The following is a 12335-nucleotide window of genomic DNA, read 5'->3' as shown; positions in this document are numbered from 1 at the left end:
CCTTTGACTATATATTTGGGGTGACTTTGGTATCTGCCAGGGTCCCCCCAACCCCACCCCATGTCTTACTCTGTGGTCACATATGTTTCCTACCATGGATGAAGACGCTACCATTTCCATTCTTTCCTCTGGCTGCTTTGCTGCTTGGTCCTGTCTTACATCTTTTTCTGTGGTCTCCCAGAAGCTGTCTCCTCTCCAAGGTTAACAAACTATTTGAGGGAAAGCTTTTCTTTTTTCTTTTCTTTTTCTTTTTTTTTTTTTTTTTTTTTTTACTACTGTTGAGGAATCTTTAGTATCCATGGCATTTTATGAAATTCATTGGGAAGGAAAAGTGAGGTATTATTTAAGTTCAGTGAAAACAGGAAACCTTATCTTTTTCTCTACCATATCTATTGCTCAGACAGTGCTTTACCTGGTAGACGCACAATAAATATTTGTGAATGAAAGGAGGAACTCTTCCTGTGTGTCAGGGTGAGGCACTCTGTGTACCGGCTCATTTAGATAGGAGAGATACTTTACACAGTGGTTACAAGAGCTCTGGAGTCCAGACTATCTGGGCCAATATCCTACTTCTGCCTCAAAATAGCTGAGTGGTCTTGGGCATAAGTTTTGGGTCCAGTTTCCTTATCTGACAGGGGATATTAGCATCTACATCATACAACAGTTACATGGAATCAGTGAGGATAATATGTGTGAAGGGCTTACCAACATGCTGGGCACACAGTGACTACTCAATATGTTAATTTAATTTATGTGTTAATTTAACCAATGGTAATACTAATAGGTCCCCAAAATAGGTTTCTTTTATTGCATGATTTCCTAATGCCTGCTCACTAGCACTGCTAGAGGAAAGGCTACTTCATGAACTGAGATCAGATAGAAGATACGAGATGATCCAAACTTGTTTCCAAAAACCCAGTATGGCTGGAAATTCTTTACCCCCATGTATCCATTACCCAGCTTCAACAGTTATTAACAGTAAGCTGAACTTGCTTCATAACCCCACTCACTCTCCAAATCACAGACATTGTTATCAATTGCTTAGACTAATAACTTCATCATTAGAAGCAGAGAACAAGACCATCTCCTCATTTAGTGACTCAGTAAAGGAAGATGAAAATAACCCTTTCTCATAGGGGATGTATTAAGTATAATTGCAAAATTATTTGAAATAATTTTGGCTTTAAATAGAATGGAAAAAGTATAATAGAATTCTCTTCATTTGAAGCAGTCTAATACATTACTGAAAATAAATGAAGGGCACCTGGATGGCTCAGTTGGTTAAGCATCCAACTCAGATTTGAGCTCAGGTCATGATCTCACATTTCATAAAACAGAGCCCTGAGTTAGGCTACGTGCTGAGAGCAAGGAGGGGGCTTGGGATTCTCTCTCTACCTCTGCCCCTCACTCACTCAATGTGCTCGCTCGCTCTCTCAAAATAAAAAAATAAATGAAAGCCATTTATTTTAGGTGCTTAAATGAGGCCTAGAAGAATGTTGCTAAGTAGTCCAGAAATAAAGTTCCATAGTTCTAATAGATGTATCAGAAGAGCTCACTGATAGTTGTGATTTTGGTGACATGAAAAGTACACTGGAAGCAGTTAGCATCAATGACCAAATTACCTGTAGGATTCCTTCTGGCACTCAGCTGTCTATAGTTATTTACTGTGACTCCTAGTGAGAAATTTTGGTGTTTCTCTCTTAATTAAACTAAAATATTTAAGATTTTTATAATAGGAAGTAATATGGAACCATCTAGACTTACCGTGGCACCTCTCAGCCCGTTGCTTGTATGTCCTACTGCAACACCTAAACAAAGGCCCGTGGATACAATTCGTGTGTCTTTAGCCACATACTACATCTCTTTGCTTAGCTATGTTGCCTGTCTTCCTTGGCTCTCAGACTTAAAGGTAAGATTTAAATGAAGTCTCAGTGTCAGACTTACGATCTTGGTTTTCAGAAATGACCAGGTGTCATTTGGCTACCAGTAATGATTGGATTAAAACCAAAACAATGGAGGGGCACCTGGGTGGCTTAGTCAGTTAAATCATCTGACTTTTGGTTTCAGCGTGGGTCATGATCTCACAGTTCATGGGTTCAAGCCCTGCATCAGGCTCTGTGCTGGCAGTGCGGAGTCCTCTGTCTCTGCCCCTCCCCCACTCATGTTCTCGGCCTCTCAAAATAAATGGATAAACTTAAAATAATGGAAGAGACATTTTATGGGAGCCCCCAAGTAGAAGTAGTACTCCCTTCTAGAGGATTGTTAAATATATCTTTTTAATTAAGTAGGCTCCATGCCCAATGTGGGGCTTGAACTCATGACCCTGATATCAAGAGTCGCATGCTCCACCGAATGAGCCAGCTGGACACCCCACCTCCTAAGGGATTTTAATGAAGAATCTACAAACTACTGGACAGTCACATTTTTACTTGATGTCACCTTGTAATTATAAATTCCTACAGTGTTTTTAAATATCACAGAGTAAGAGACTGAACTTGACAACTAAATCCTAGCAGAGACCTAATTCTGGCTTTTCCATCTTCTCTAAAATTCCCATGTGGAATAGAGCACGGTTCTCTATTTCTCTACCTAGGAGGCAACTTTGCCTCCCACAGGACATTTAGCAATGTCTACAGACATTTTTGATTGTCATGACTTAGAAGTGCTTCTGACATTTAGTAGGTGGAAGCCAAGGATGCTGCTAAACATCCCATAGGGCACAACACAGGACAGTTCCCCACAACAAAGAATTATCTGGTTTTCCAAATACCACTATGCTAAGGTTGAGAAACCCTAGGAATAGACAGGTCACTTTTCCTTTAGTGGAATTAGCACAGCCTGCTTATTTCCAGAAGGTTTTGCTTCCTGAGTTCTAGCAAGTTTGAGGGAATTCATTTTCTTAGAGAAGCCTGAAAGGAGATGGGCTGCAGGAAAAGTGGGCAGGTGAGTGGTAGACACCAGGCTCCTGAGTTGGTCCACCTTCAAGAAGTACAGCATGGGCCCTACATGGATGTAGTGCAGTTCCAAGACCGGCTCCTCTGGCCTATCCCGTGGGACTGAGGTGATTTCCAAAACTTCTGATCATAGAATGCTAGGTATATGCTTATATCCTCAGAGAATACACTCGTCTTTTTTGTAATACTTTTTGTTTGGTTTTTAAAAAATATAGAAAAGGAATTAAGGAGCATACAGGAATACACATTTAACATAAAATGGTAATTTACAGGGTCAAAGAACTAAAGAAAGGCATTAAATGTTGTGCTTCAGCTACCAGTCGAAATCGGACCTCTGGAAACTCTTCTCCAAAACGAATCCAGAGCTCCCCTGTGGCCCTGCCAGGGGATAAGTGTTCTCCCAAAAAAGTCAAGCTGGGACTTCAGCAGTCATTCACAGCAGCTCCTGGCTCCATGAGAGGGAAGGCTCATCCTCTGGCAAACCGCCCACCCAATATCCCTTTTGCTCCTGTACCTAAAGTTCCCAGTAAAAGGGGTGGATCCAGAGGGAGTCTTCACCAAGAGTGGGTCATTCAGACTAGCCCTGTGAAGGGAGCCACACGGTCTGGACATTCAGTCAAAAAAAGAGAAGAGTCTGCCTCATTGTGCTCTGAGAAAATTCAAATGAGCCACAAAGCTGCCCGCAGGTGGGGAAGCAGGACCCCCGGCCCAGGAGAAGACCCGGTGCATGGCAAACTGCCCTCCAAGTGCAAGAAAGTACAGACTGTGCAGCCAGTGCAGAAGCAGCTTGTGTCACGAGTTGAGCTCTCCGCTGGCAACCTCCACCACTTAGCAGAATACAGTCAGGGCAGCAAGGGGAGCACACCTGCCAGGTCTGCCTCTGAAGCTCGGACAGACATCCCTCCACACCAGAAGGAGAGGGAGGAACATTTGCGCTTTTATCACCAGCAGTTCCAGCAGCCGCCTCTCCTCCAGCAGAAGTTAAAGTACCAACCACTGGAAAGGTTTTTATGCCAGTACAGGCCCCTAGAGGGGCAGCTCCAGGAGACCCCTCCTCCCTTCTGCTCTTACTCTGAGAGCCAGGATGGAGCCCAAACTGAGGACCTTGATGACAGCGATTTCAGTGAAGATTCTTTTTCACATGTCTCCAGTCAGAGAACCACAAAGCAGAGAAACACCCTAGAGAATAGCGAAGGTTCATTCTTCCTTCATCAGAGGGAACAAGGACCTGAGGAGCAGGTGGCTGAAAGGCAGCGAAGTCTGCTTTTTAACCCCAGGACAGATGGTGATGAGAAGTGTCTAACTGGAAGCTGGATGTACTCCAGGGACCCCACAAGCCACAGAAGAGCAGCACTTAATCGTGGCCACAGCCCAAGTAAGTTACCTTTGGACTGGAGCAGAGAGGAGGACTCTGCCTCCTCAGCACCTTCTCCCAGAGACAACCTGGCAGAGAAGCCTTACTGCTCACAGGTAGAGTTTGTATATGGCCAGAAAAGAGGTGGAAGCCCAGCCTTTGATCTCAGACAGAATGCCTTCAGAAGTGAGGTTCCTGGGCAGGCCGAGGGTACTTCACCATCCCTGGAGGCAGATGGTTTCATTTTCTCACTATCCCACATCGCAGTTGCAAGATCTCCAGACCAAAGAGACACAGTCAGTACACCTCTGAAAGAAGTCAGACAAGACAGCCCAACAGCAAAGAACAGTTACGCATACCAAGACGACGACTCTAAAGGGGAATCAGGCACATGCTCTGAATATGCTTCTGGAGTGATGGCTCCCCTCACTGTGTCCCTCCTGGAAAACACAGACAATGAGGGCTCTCTTTCCTTGGAGCAGCTGGCCCAGGATGGGCCTGTGCATAGTCTAGCGGCAGTGGACACAGGGGGACCAGCTGTGGACCACACAGTGTCATCTGATGATCAAAAGGCACTTCTGCCAATCTCTTCGGCAACTGGGCACCTGTGGCTCTCATCATCTCCCCCTGACAATAAGCCTAGTGGTGGTCTTCCAGCTCTGTCCCCATCACCCATCCGTCAGCAGCCCCCAGACAAGCTACCTACAAGTGAGGCCGACCTAGGAGGGGTCTGCGAGAGCACAGAGACTGCTCTCTTCTCCCAGGAACATGTGGGTAGCCAGCAGTATGATGCTGATGCTAAGGACACAGAGCTGAACAGCTCCCAAGGTTTCCCAGGAAAGCCCTTCCCCACCATACATACTGGAGGACCCCACCCTGGGCCTATATTCACCCCACAAACAGAAAGTAGTGATATGGCTGACCAGCCCTGGGTCCAGGAAAGAAAACATCCAACAGGTCTTGGTTGGCAGGAGCTGACTTTGTCCACAGACCCCATCAAGTTGTCCTGCTCCAACACAGACGTCATATGGCTCAAATACAGGCTGATCCCAAGATGCTTAGCAAGGCCAGGCTCTCCCCTGATCGCCAGCTGCTCTCCAGAGACGGCAGGAAAAGTCCATCAGCTCACCCTGGGGCATGCACAGTAAGTTGGACACTCCCCAAGACTCGAGCCCCTCCGGCACCCCTACTTCCACCCCAGGTTAACGTTTTGTCTGTCCTGGGAATGGCTATTGTTGGCTCAGTGTCAGAGCTATTCTACGACTAGAGAGGCTTTGTCCGGCTTTTCAAGGGAGCTTGCCTAGATGCACCTGACATGGAGAGCAAGAATAAAATGTATGGGAGCAGGCCCACCAGGGTGGATGAACCCTGAGTCTGGGAAAGCTGGGACTTGAGTGGGAGAAAGGAGGATCTGTCACCTGTGGTAAGTTCAGAATCCTCTTCATTCTGTCGGGTCTGTATTCCTGAAGTGCCGCCCAGAGATGCAAAAGCTGTAGCCTTGTGCCCGCAGAACCAAGACAGGCTGGCCACCTTCCAAAATGGTGAAGTTGATCAAAAACAGAGGGACTAGTGGCTTGTACTGCTTTCCCCAAAGGATGCTGTAGATGGTGCAGCAAAAAGAGATGGGACAGAGGCATAGAGAAAAAAAGGCAGAGGGATCAAGCAGGGCCCCTCTCAGCATTAGAGGCTGGGAGATGGAGGGCAGGGTGGGTGTGTGGGAACAGAGGCTACAGCCCTTTGCTAGGGCTCCTGATATCTAGGCCGGCTGTGTGCCTGCTGCTCGCTTTGGCTCCAGGCCAAGGCCATGGACAAAGAAAAGGACGTGCAGGGATGCATAGGTGAGAGGAACCTGGCAGATCCTCCAGTTTCTAGCTCAAACCCCCTGCTTTGGTCCCTGGACGCCCAGGGAGGAGAGATGATGGCAGGCAAAACAGCAGGCTCTACCTCCTGCCAAGTGTGTCACCTCCAGTGGTCACAGCCTTGAACCTTTTGGCAGGGAAGCTATGGGCAGCTCCTGTAAAGAGCACTCATCCCTGTCCTTCAGTGTAGCTGGGGAGGCAGGGACAGCTTGAGAAGTGCCTCTTTCGTGGTATCTTCTTGGTATACTCTAGTGCCTAAATAAGCCCTAAGAACAGGTGACAGGGGAGGAGGTGATGGTGAGCTGGCCTTGGTCAAAGCTTTGACCACTTTGGGCAGAAATAAGGCCTGGAAATAAGGCTCTCAGCTCCCAAAAGTTGCCCAAGAGAGATGGAAGGCCCAGAGGATCACACTGTCCCCTCTGGTGTTTCCAGGCAGGTGGTCATCCGAGCACACCAGGAACAGCTGGATGAAATGGCAAAACTGGGCTTCAAGGAGGAGACCCTAATGAGCCAGTTGGCTCTTAATGTAAGTGGCCTTGGCTAGACCCTCAGGGACTCTTGGGAATTAGCCTGTGGGTAATTTGATGGTCATCCTTGTTTGCTGCAGTTATGTGTGGGATAAGGTCTGCTATCCTACTCTAGGAGGCCTTGTGCCATTCCTCTGACATAGCTCAAGGGGGGCGCAAGGACAGGTGAGAGATGGTACTACACTCCCTGTTTCCAGGCTAAAATGTTTCCAGCCTCTATCCTGTGCCATTCTGCCTTCTTGACTTGCTAGGGCCCCTCCCTGTGACAGTAAGTGACCTACCACATGCAAACCAGGGGTACTTTCACAAAAACAACCCTCTGTCCTGTAGAATACCTCTCATAGAAGTTTCTCAAATGCAGGGGTGCCTACCTGGCTCAGTCAGTGGAGCATGCAACTCTTGAGGTTGTGGGTTTGAGCCCCACATTGGGTAGAGATTACTTTAAAATAAAAACCTTTTTTTAAAATTCATTTTGAGAGAGTGCGCGCAAGCTTGAGCAGGGGAGGGGGTGGGGGGAGAAAAGAATCCCAAGCAGGCTCTGTGTTGTCAGCGCAAAGCCTGATGTGGAGCTCGAACCCACAAACTGTTGAGATCATGACCTGAGCTGAAGTCAGATGCATAATGGACCAGGTCACCCAGGTGCCCCTTAAAAATAAAATCTTAAAAAAAAGTTTCTCAAATGCAGAGAAATGAGCCTCACCCTGTGCCATAGTGACTCTCCTGCAGATTTTCCAGCTGAAGGATGGACCTGGGCTCTGAAAACTTGCAAGAGAAGGGACTAGAAAAGCAGATCCTGAGAGAAGGCTAGCAAAAGCTCCATTTGTCCTTTGTTTCCTTTCTCAGGATTTTGAAGATTTTGTGACCCAGCTGGATGAAATCATGGCTCTGAAATCCAAGTGCATCCAGAGTCTGAGGAGCCAGCTTCAGCTATATCTGGCCTGCCACAGGCCAGCCACCGCCCCTGAGAGAACAATGGTGTCTTAGAGTAAGACCCAGTATGAGGTGATGGCAGCTCGGGAGCCTGTGCTGAAGGGGCCTCTGCCAGGTCCTCCCTGCAGATACCAGACCCACTCCCTGATCCTTCTCAGGCTACCCTTTCCCTAGCCACACATGGCCTTGACTGGGCCCCAGCTCCTCTCTCAGGACCAAGACTCTGTCCCTCAATTTCAAGCACAAGGCCATCTGTAAGGAAGGACAGAGCAGCCTAAAAAAAACAATATGCCCCTCCCTTTTCTTTGGGGCTAGAAGAGAATTTGTCTTACTGACCTCTTGTCTGGAAACACACTTGGGTCTAATAACCTTGTAGATGTTTCTGAATTTAAGGCTCAGAGGATGAGGTCAGTGGTAATGTAAATGCCAAAGGCCACAAGCTGGAGAAGAAAACATGCTGAACTCAGGGGCTTTGTTAGATGAATTCTGTTCTTCAAGACTTAGCCAAAAACTAAAACACTGGTGGCTTGTAGTGGGGGCTCGGTGAGCTCTGCCCCATCAGCCCTTGGAGACTGGTTTGGGCTTTAGGTTGCATACGTGGGACAGGCTTTATACCCCCAGTTCCCCTCCCTTCCTGCAATCCAGACACAGAAGGGAGTGTTCATATTACTGCATTATTCTTTTCCCATCTCTGCCTTATGCTGGATGACTGGCCTATTATAAGCCCTAACAGCACCCATGCTCCTGTGGCAGGCAGTTCCTGGCTCCTGAGTCCTCACCTGTCACACCCTCTCGTGGCAAAGTTGAAGGGGAGGATCTCAGGCAAGTCCATCTCCTAGTGTTAACTTTAACATGACCCTGACTGTCTACTACCTCAAGAGCCTGTGTTTAGTAGTATCTTGGCACAGAGTGCTCCAGTCAGTAGTCTTGAGAATCTGAAGCAGAATTTTTACACACCCCTTCATATGAGTCCTCCTTGCTATGTATCTTTTCATCAGGAAGAGGCTCAAGACAAAGACAAATACAAACTGGTCCATCACTTACTAGGGCCTCCTGGGTCAAACTTGAGATTCATGTGTCACAGCCTTGGCCCAGATGCCCACTATAATGTGTGAATCTTCAATTTCTTACAGGGAAAGGATACCTTTGTAAGGTTTTAAAAGGAAGGCTTAATTAAGAGGATAGAAGCATTAACTGGCTTTCAACAACACTGCAGCCCTGCCACCCTTTGCCTGATCTGAGCACTAGAGGGCGGCCTCTTTCCTGGCCAAAAGACTGCAGTCTCTCCTCACATGATCACTCAAAATACTAGACCCATTCCCAGCCATGAGCATAAGGTAGGGACTGCAGGATGGCATTAAGTATAAAGACCAGAAACTTCAGGGAGGAATCTAGTTCTCTCAGCTACAACAGCACCACTGAGAGCTGGTGAAACAGTCTGAATCCAGTTCTGCCTGTGGCACACAGCACATAAATGCCTGATGCTTCTCACAGGAAAAGGTACTTCCTCGTTTCTGAGTGACTACACCACAGGCCCAGCCTGTCTCACCTCCACAGTCTTGCAGGAAGGCATATGTCCTTGTTCCAGAGACTGAGCTACATCAGGTTTGTAACAGATCCTCATCTGGGTCTGCCTCTGCAAACCAAAACCCAGGGCAGACTGCAGGGCCAGCTTCTGGGTACCAAAGGCCTACAGTGGGAAGAAAGTACTAAAAAGACAGAAAATTGTTAGCTCCTATTTCATGAGCAGCAAATCTAAGCAGGAATCTCTTCACCACCCACCCCAACCCCTCAGTAAAACAGCACTTGGCAATAAATTATCACAGCAGAACATACCTTTTAGAGTTTTATTAGTAGTTCTCTGAAGAATCAAAATAGTTAGCAAATTACTTTAGATTCAAGACTGTATATCTTTTGTATTTAGATCTTTAATGATGAACAACATAATACAAAACAAACGAAAGAGACTGATTTCTATGACTAGGTGTTACTCATTGTGTCATCCTAGAGCAGGGGGCTGGAGGGAGAGGCTGTTCTCCAAGGAGAACTGAGGTGGAGTTAGTGCTGGGCTACTAAATTGCAGCCTATTTCTCCCCACTCGATGTGCTGGGAAGGGGCTGATGATTTCTTAAACCAACAACTGCTTCCAAGAGAAGGGAGCTCTAAAATCCTGGGTAGCAGAGGACTGTGGTCCAAACCAAGCCAAAAGAAACAGGCTGGGGCAGGGAAGCATGGTAACTGCCTGGCAGAAGAGGCAAACTCAGCGCCCCATGGGGAAAAGGGCATTTTTTTGCACCTCAGAGACATTGCAGAACCAGTGTAACACTAAGATTTTGTTGAAAGAAAAAAAAAAAAAAACAAACCCTGGAAGAACCTTTCAATTGCACTCAACCTGGATCAGAGTTCAGTCCACCAGTGCAGGGGAGGGAAGCATCTAGCCCTAAAGCAGCAGAGTCTGGCCCTCCCACCCCTTCTTCCTGACTCCTTTTGGCAGCTGGGCCAGGTTTCGGCTGAGGACAAACAGACCCCAGAAGGACCAGGGAAGTCTCTCTGGAGGGCCAAGGTGGGAAGGTCACTTCTCAAAATACAAATACATTTAATATGGAAGGAGCCAGAGCAGTTCTGGAGGCATTCACATGCCCAAATCTTCCCTACTTTCTCCCCAGCTCAGACTGGCAAGCACAGTCTCCACGCCTGACCTTCCACCCCCAAAAGAAAATCGGGAAGTGTGTCCCTTCTCCTTCCCCACACATGGGATCCTCAGGGCCTCCTGCGGGGGTGGTTCCATGGCAGGGCCTACGCAGCGCCTGGTCTCAGCTGGCTCCTGCCCGAGCCATGAGGTCTTCCAAAGCATTGTCCTGGTCATTGTTGTGTAGTAGCAGAACTTCCTTAATGTCTTTCAGTTCAAAGCCCATTTCCTTAAATTTGCTCATTAACTGAAGAAACTCCATCATCTAAAGGACAAAAGAGAAGAAAGATTGAAGAAAGGGGTCTGGCCACATAGTAGGGTAGAGGAATGTGTATGTAGGGGGCTGCTTGGGGGAGTCTGCATTTTTTGCCAGAGCCTCATGAGGTCCCCCAACAAGCACAAGGGGGCTGTAGAGGAAGCCAGGCAGACAGGCTGATGCCACAGCCTATCATCCTTCAGGAACTATGCCCAGTTCCAACTCCTGCTGTCTCATTTGCATCCCACTAACCAAAATCCACACTCAAGGCAGGATACTGAACCCAGAAACAGCCAGGAAGCAGGCTGGGCAAAGTGACTAGCAATCTCCTCAGTCATCCAGAAGTACGGCTTTTTGCCCAGGTCATTTCCCCTTCCCTTCCCTGGGACTCTAGATAATCTTCAACCCAATACTTCATCAAGCCTCTAACAACCCCAACTATCCAAATGCTGTCTGGACACTTAAGAAATTATGTATTTTGACTACCTCTGCCTGCACTCACTAGTAGGGAAAGGTGATTCTTGGACAGGAGACACTACTTTGTCCCTCCTTTCCAGAGGGTTCCCTTGAGGCACAAAGGGTCCTACCTTTTCCTCTGAACACTGGTGCATTTCCAGAGCCTCTTCCACTAAAAGAGGGTCGAAGCCCTTCTCACAGAGCTGTCCATGTGCAAAGAGATAGTCGAGAATCTTAAAAAAAGAAAAAGGTTTGAGCACTTATCACCACTCTTGCCTGAGTTTCCCAAGAGTCTTAAGCCAGTAAGGGTGACGTCTGCTTCCCACCTGGCTATTAGATCCTGGATAGGACTTGAATTTGTATTGTGAACTGCATCCAACACAGTAGGACCTCGGTGACTATTTGCTGAGAAGACAGGCATACCCTTCTAAACATGAATAGCCATTTTTCAAAGGAGTTCCTGTCACAGCTGATTCATATCTCCCAGAATGTCAACTCCACAGACTGGGCAGAATATACTAACAAATAGCCCAAATCACAACATGCCAAGATTTAGGTCTCCAGTACCCCATTTTGGAACACTCTGGGCATCTATGACAGGATAAACATTTCTGGGAGGAGACATCAGACCATATCTCAAGACTAGTGTGCCCTTTCAGGAGGGGCAGAGAACAGTCCAACGGCTCCAATGCACCCTTTCCTCTAGGCTTTTCTCTAGCATAGGTCCCAGGGCAGCCCCCAAAGCAGAAGCACTACTGCTGAGGCTGCTACTTTCTCCAAAAATATTGCCCTGAGTCCCGCCAACTCACAGGAAAGGACGCTGGGGCTAGGAGTCTGATGGGGCTCTAGGATATAAGCAGGACATTACTCCAGCCCCAGAGGTCTAGGACCTCTCTCCAGGCTGACCACTCACCACCCACCCCACGCCAACCCCCAGCCAACCAACCACTCACCTGCTCAATATTCTCTCCTTTCTTCTTCATGGCTCTCAGGACACACTCATATGAGTAGCCCATGTTGACCACGGTCTCCACACACTGCCGCTCACTGGGGGACAGTGTCTGCAGTTCAGAATAGGCCTGGGGACAGCTGGGAGTGTTGGGCACTTGTGACATTGAGAAATTAGGAGGTGTGACCTGGTGGTGGAGAAACCAGAGGATCAGGCAGGAATAAAGACAACTGGGGCCCCAGAAGACATGTCCCCTAAGTAGCCCAGTCCAGGGGCTTGCTATTTCTGACACTTACCACATTCCCAAACAGTTGACCTGGTAGAAAGGGCCAGATTGCTGGCCAGACATCCTAAAGATGGG

The 12335-nt window shown here is 47.7% G+C and overlaps 2 protein-coding genes across 5 annotated transcripts in view; one reads left to right on the top strand and one right to left on the bottom strand.

Annotated features, from left to right (window-relative positions):
- The window catches only part of KIF24 (kinesin family member 24), a 74596-nt gene extending 65001 nt beyond the window's left edge, over positions 1-9595 (top strand). For all 3 annotated transcript variants that reach the window (XM_060609471.2, XM_060609472.1, XM_060609473.3), the window contains 3 exons: positions 3227-5452; positions 6600-6693; positions 7538-9595. In XM_060609471.2, coding sequence (XP_060465454.2) covers positions 3227-5452; positions 6600-6693; positions 7538-7678 — 2461 coding nt within the window. In that variant the 3' untranslated portion in view covers positions 7679-9595. The remainder of the gene's footprint in view (positions 1-3226; positions 5453-6599; positions 6694-7537) is intronic.
- Positions 9596-9967: 372 nt separating this feature from the next.
- Positions 9968-12335, bottom strand: part of UBAP1 (ubiquitin associated protein 1) — a 61182-nt gene continuing 58814 nt past the window's right edge. For both annotated transcript variants that reach the window (XM_078436736.1, XM_078436737.1), the window contains 3 exons: positions 11979-12161; positions 11157-11258; positions 9968-10578 (listed from right to left, as the gene is read on the bottom strand). In XM_078436736.1, coding sequence (XP_078292862.1) covers positions 10438-10578; positions 11157-11258; positions 11979-12161 — 426 coding nt within the window. In that variant the 3' untranslated portion in view covers positions 9968-10437. The remainder of the gene's footprint in view (positions 10579-11156; positions 11259-11978; positions 12162-12335) is intronic.

The sequence above is a fragment of the Panthera onca genome, chromosome D4 (assembly GCF_046562875.1).
Source record: "Panthera onca isolate mPanOnc1 chromosome D4, mPanOnc1 haplotype 2, whole genome shotgun sequence".
Classification (NCBI taxonomy): domain Eukaryota; kingdom Metazoa; phylum Chordata; class Mammalia; order Carnivora; family Felidae; genus Panthera; species Panthera onca.
This window is presented reverse-complemented; position numbering and strand designations above follow the sequence as displayed.